This window comes from Engraulis encrasicolus, chromosome 17, assembly GCF_034702125.1.
Source record: "Engraulis encrasicolus isolate BLACKSEA-1 chromosome 17, IST_EnEncr_1.0, whole genome shotgun sequence".
Lineage (NCBI taxonomy): Eukaryota > Metazoa > Chordata > Actinopteri > Clupeiformes > Engraulidae > Engraulis > Engraulis encrasicolus.
Genome location: NC_085873.1, coordinates 31890632 through 31895843, shown reverse-complemented (window position 1 = coordinate 31895843; position 5212 = coordinate 31890632). Strand labels below are relative to the sequence as shown.

Below are 5212 nucleotides of genomic sequence, written 5' to 3'. Positions count from 1 at the left end.
ACACTTTTTATTGGAATAATTCGTTTTTGTTTGTTTTTTTCAGGCAGAGAGACAGATGACAAAGAGGAGGAGGATGATGATGATGATGGTGATGATGATTGCCAGCACCGTGAATGCACAGAGAACGACGACACTGACAGTGACAACGATAATGAGAACTGGGAGAAAGAGACGGGCACACAAGGTAGCATCTCTCACTGTGTGTGTGTGTGTGTGTGTGTGTGTGCACGCGCGTGCGTGCGTTCGAATGTCCATATGTGTGTCCTGCTTGGGTAGCCTATATCTTTAGCCAATATCAAGATGTGATGGAGAAGCTCGCCTGGGAGGCAAAAGGTCATCTTTCAAATCGTTCTGTCCCTAACATTAGCAGTAATCAGTGCTACCAGATGTGTCTGATCAAATCCCACCCAAAAGGTTCTCAAAAACTGCCAAAATGTGCTAAATTCCGCCCAATTTCATCAAATTGCATTGATTTCTATGGGCCCAAAACTGCTGAAAATGACACCAAATGGCCAATTTTTCCCGTTTTTACTTGCCGACGGCCATCCCAAGTAGCCCAATTGCCCAATCTGGCAACGCTGGTTGTAATGTCAAAACCATGATGATCTGTGAGTCCCATTTCGTAAAGAGGATTTGGATCTGCAAAGAATTGAACTCTGGTGAAGTTTGAAATGATAGGATTTTATTATACTCAATAACAAATGTTTGGTCATGACAGTCACAAACCATGCTCAAAAAAACATGGTTAATTGTGGGTTTTCTGTTATAGTAACCATGGTAACTGGAGTACACATTTGTTCGTTTGTCAGACACACAGAGAGACGGAAATGCCATCTGTCTTTGTCCACCACCTCCCTATATACAGTAAGGCACGCACACACACACACACACACACACACAAACACACACACACACACACACACACACACACACACACACACACACACACACACACACACACACACACACACACACACACACACACACAGAAAATGTGTAAACTGAAATACATTTTTTTAAAAATATCTGTATACATGTATCCAAGGCTGTCCACTGTGTGTTTCCTTAGGTGTGTGATCAGAGAGGGACGCATGCTGTCTCACGGTCAGTGTGTGTGTGTGTGTGTGTGTGTGTGCGTGTGCGTGTGTGTGAATGTTTGTGAACGTTTCTGTGTGCGAGCACGCACTGACGTGTGTGTGTGACATAACAGAGAGCACGCTGATTGAGAGTATGATTTTACCGTGTGTGTGTGTGCGCGCGTCTTTCAGAAAACTCTTCCCTGGCATCATTTGCGAACATCAGTGAAGATGACACCGGCTCCATAACAACATCCAACAACATGTAACGCACACACACACACACATACACACGCAAACTATGGTTTTTTTTACACAACTAGTCGGGCTAATGTGGGTGGGGCTCTGGTGACATCAAATGAAATGCACAAGCAACCCAGAGAAGTTCTGTGAAGACACTTTGACCTCACCAGAGCCCCACCCACATTGATCTCATTAGCATAATAACTTGTGTCCTGATCTTGAAAATGAAAATGCAAACAGAGAAATGAAAACGAAATCTCAAACTGCACCTGTTTTCTTCTTAATTTCCATCTTGGCACACATTGTGTGCGGTGAGAGGAAAATAAAAAGTCAAAGTGAAGTGTGGATGTACATTTTCCCAAATACCATTTACATTTCTATATTTCGCACTATTATACCATGATATTAATGAAAATGAAATGACAAATATTTTCCAATTTATTTTTACTTTTGTCACAAATAACTCTTGTTTGTCATGAAAATGAAAAGCCAAATGGAACTATTTCATTTTAATTTTAGTTATGGCAGTACAGCTGCACTGATTCATTGAAAATGAATTCACAAAATGTTTCATATTGTCATTGTACCTGGCAGCTTTGGCCTCCCATAGCCAGACAAATGAGTTGCATGTGTGTGTGAATCATTTTAATCATAGTTAACACATTGAGTACCGACGACGTAATAATACGTTTATCACGCCCATGCGTTGTATATCAAAACGTAAAAATACGTTTTTACGCTTAAACGTCATATTTCGAATCTACACCCTTCAATGCACAATATATGTGATTTTGGGAGGTTTGTGATTGACATAAAACAAAATTTGCAGTCAAAAGTTTGTGTCATGATTTGGTATGTACACTATTTGTAGGTCCTAATGATCACGCTGCCTGCATTGATGTTACGGCTCTGCATTTGATTTCGTCGCTAAATGATCCTGCAATGACGCTCTTTTACTCTCTCTGTAGCCCCTCACCTTGTGGTATGTATCTGGGATGCTGCCGTCTTGTTAGAATCGTGCTATGTTGTTGTTTCCTAGTACGGTCGGTGCCCAAGCTATAGCGCATGTAGTGTCTGACTTCACGCAATAGATAAACAGAGCCCGTTGTATATCGTGTCTGGAGTATCTTGAACTTTCTGGACTTGACACCTAGACCTTTACCAGATCCTTGGATCCAAATGGCACCGGAACTGTGATTGGAGTAATGCACTCCGATTTGGAAGTTTGATGGCCAACCAGATAAGAATTGTTTGATAAGACAACCAGATAAGACATTGTGTGTCTTGATGAGCAGGATGTGTGTCAGAGCTAACCTTGCACCAAATTCATGTGAGTAAACCAACTGGTCCCCTTTCAAACTCGTGACATTCTGAAGCAGCACACCTCTCACAAAAACCTCAATATCTCCGTTTGTAGCTGAATTCCATGGATACCCACTTCGGTTTAGCTTGGGTTTGCTCAGCAATAAAAGCTTGTAGAGACACACGGTTTTCACCCACTAAGAGGGCAAAGCCTCCACTTTCAAACGAGCCATAGCATGTTTCAGTGGCCCTACCCTTACGAAAATGGACCATGGTTTTACTATGAAAATGGACCATGGTTTTACTATGAGAATTGAACCAAGGTTTTAGTCGGGTTTTTTTGAGCACGGTAAACCCATGGTTTAACTATGATTTACCATCATTTAACTATGCAAAAATTAACCATGGTTTTACTATGACAACTAACCACGGTTAATAGTTACTCATTACATTACCGTGAGCTGACACTTTTTTTTTTATCCGAAGCGACTTACAGGCTATTGGTTACAGTCCCTGGATTAGCCATGGATGGAGGTCTATGGAATGGTGAGGGCAGGTTTCGAACCTGCAATCCTGTGATCTAGAGTCCAACTCCCTAGCCATTACACCACGGCTACTCACATGTAGTTATTGAAAGGTTTCGTGTATTCTTGGGTAACCAAGAAAACCATGGTTCGTGACTATGGTTTAACCATGCCCCCCTTCCCCCCACCATATTTTTTAAAATCAGGTTTTTTTGTTTTTTTTAAAGGGCTTTTGCGATGGGCGACCATGGTTTTAAAAAAAAAAAAAAAACATGGTTTGGGGGGAACCATGGTTTATGGCAAAGAGTATACTAGGGTTAAACCATAGGTCAAACCATAGTCACAAACCATGGCTGTCATGGTTACACTGAAAACTATAATCCATGGTAAATCTATGGTAAAAACATGATTAGTTTGCATAGTAGAACCATGGTTAATCTTTGAAAGGGCTATTACTATGACAGCTGCTGTACTGGAAATATGGTTGGCTGATAGTACTTAGAATCACCATGAAATGTGGTAGTAAAACCATGGTTATTGCATTACAACCATGGTCGATTTTTGTAAGGGTAGAGTAATCATGACATACCATGGTAGAACCATGTTACAACATAAAAATCACAGTAATACCTTAGTAAGCCATAGTACAATTATGGTAGGTTCAGAGTACTACAGTAATCATGATATTCATAATAATACCATAATAAACCACGGTCCATTTTCGTAAGGGTATCACATAATATGCTGTGACTCTACAAAAAAGGGCAAAAAGGGCTTAGAACACTGGTATTCTACGACATTATTCCGAGAGCACCGCCGGTATTCAATGTGTTAAGTAAGTGTAAACACAAATTCATTTTTGTGTGTGTGTGTGTGTGTGCATTTGTGTGGGCTTGCATGCCTGTCTGTCTCTGTTTGTCTGTCTGTCTGTCTGTCTTAAAGGGAAGATGGCCCCAGTGATGACACACAGACTGGTTGTAAATGCTGTGCTGAAGTTCCAGACACCAGTCATTGGGTCCTGGTGGAGCCTGAGGTCTCTACAGAAAAGACCGTATCAATCTACAGCCTGAGCTCTGCTGCAGGGAGCTACGAGTGCTCAGAGTCCAGTTTGCGTTGGTCGTGTGTTGGTCCAGTCACCCTGCAGTATCACTTCATGGACTGGCAAGTCTTTGCTGAAGAGCTGGCACAAATGCAATGCAGTCCAGCTGGTCCTCTGATGGACGTAAAGCTCATATCAGGAGAGCCGGAGGAGATCCACCTGCCTCATTTCCTGTGTTTGGGAGGTAGCCAGTCTACTATGGAAGATGCTGTGAAGGTTCTGCATCAGCAGAACGCTGGAGTGTGTCTGGAGACATGTGAGCTGAGTCGCTACCATGCCCGGCTGTTGAACCCCTCCTTTTCCCCTTTGGGTGTTCTTTTCAATTCATTGAAGTCATTTCTATTAACTAAGATCCACACAGATGTTCACGTCTACAGAAGCAGCCTGAAACCCCTAATTTTCCATGTTTACCTCGTGCCGAGGAATGTACAACTTAAAAAGCTAGTGGAAAAGCAGGAAAAATCAGAAAGCTTCAGAGGGGTTTTACTAGAGAGGCCCCGGCCTGTGCGGCCACTGCAGTTGCGTAGCTATTATTCCTTAAAGACCAACTGCGACTCCACTGTTTTACCAGGGGAGCTAGAACTTAGTGATGACAACACTGTAACTCCAAATTACTCCATAGTGCGTGTAGTCCAAGCTGGTAACTTCAAAATCACCCTGTTGAACTCAGCTCAAAGGGCGGTTTGGCAAGCAGAGATCTCTAAGGCAGAATGCTGCCCCCCTCGTCAGGGCACAGCACATGTCTCCAGCGGAGGTCCTGTCTTCACCCTCCCCTGTGGAGATGGTGCTGCTGACACCCACACTGCCATGGACCAAGCCATGGGCTGGCAAGAGGTTCAGACACCCGAGTATGCAACATGTGCCCTGCAGGTCAGTATAACAGATAATGCATGATGCTTCATCTCATCAGTATGCTTGCCCCTATAGATTTACATGTACATGCCAAGAAGACCCCTTAGAAAAATAAA

General features: G+C 42.8%; 1 protein-coding gene across 1 annotated transcript in view; it reads left to right on the top strand.

Moving 5' to 3' along the window:
* The first annotated feature begins 812 nt into the window (after positions 1-812).
* Positions 813-5212, top strand: part of LOC134466985 (NACHT, LRR and PYD domains-containing protein 1 homolog) — a 4927-nt gene continuing 527 nt past the window's right edge. The window contains exons 1-4 of the mRNA XM_063220914.1: positions 813-864; positions 1070-1104; positions 1269-1341; positions 4088-5114. Coding sequence (XP_063076984.1) covers positions 1092-1104; positions 1269-1341; positions 4088-5114 — 1113 coding nt within the window. The 5' untranslated portion in view covers positions 813-864; positions 1070-1091. The remainder of the gene's footprint in view (positions 865-1069; positions 1105-1268; positions 1342-4087; positions 5115-5212) is intronic.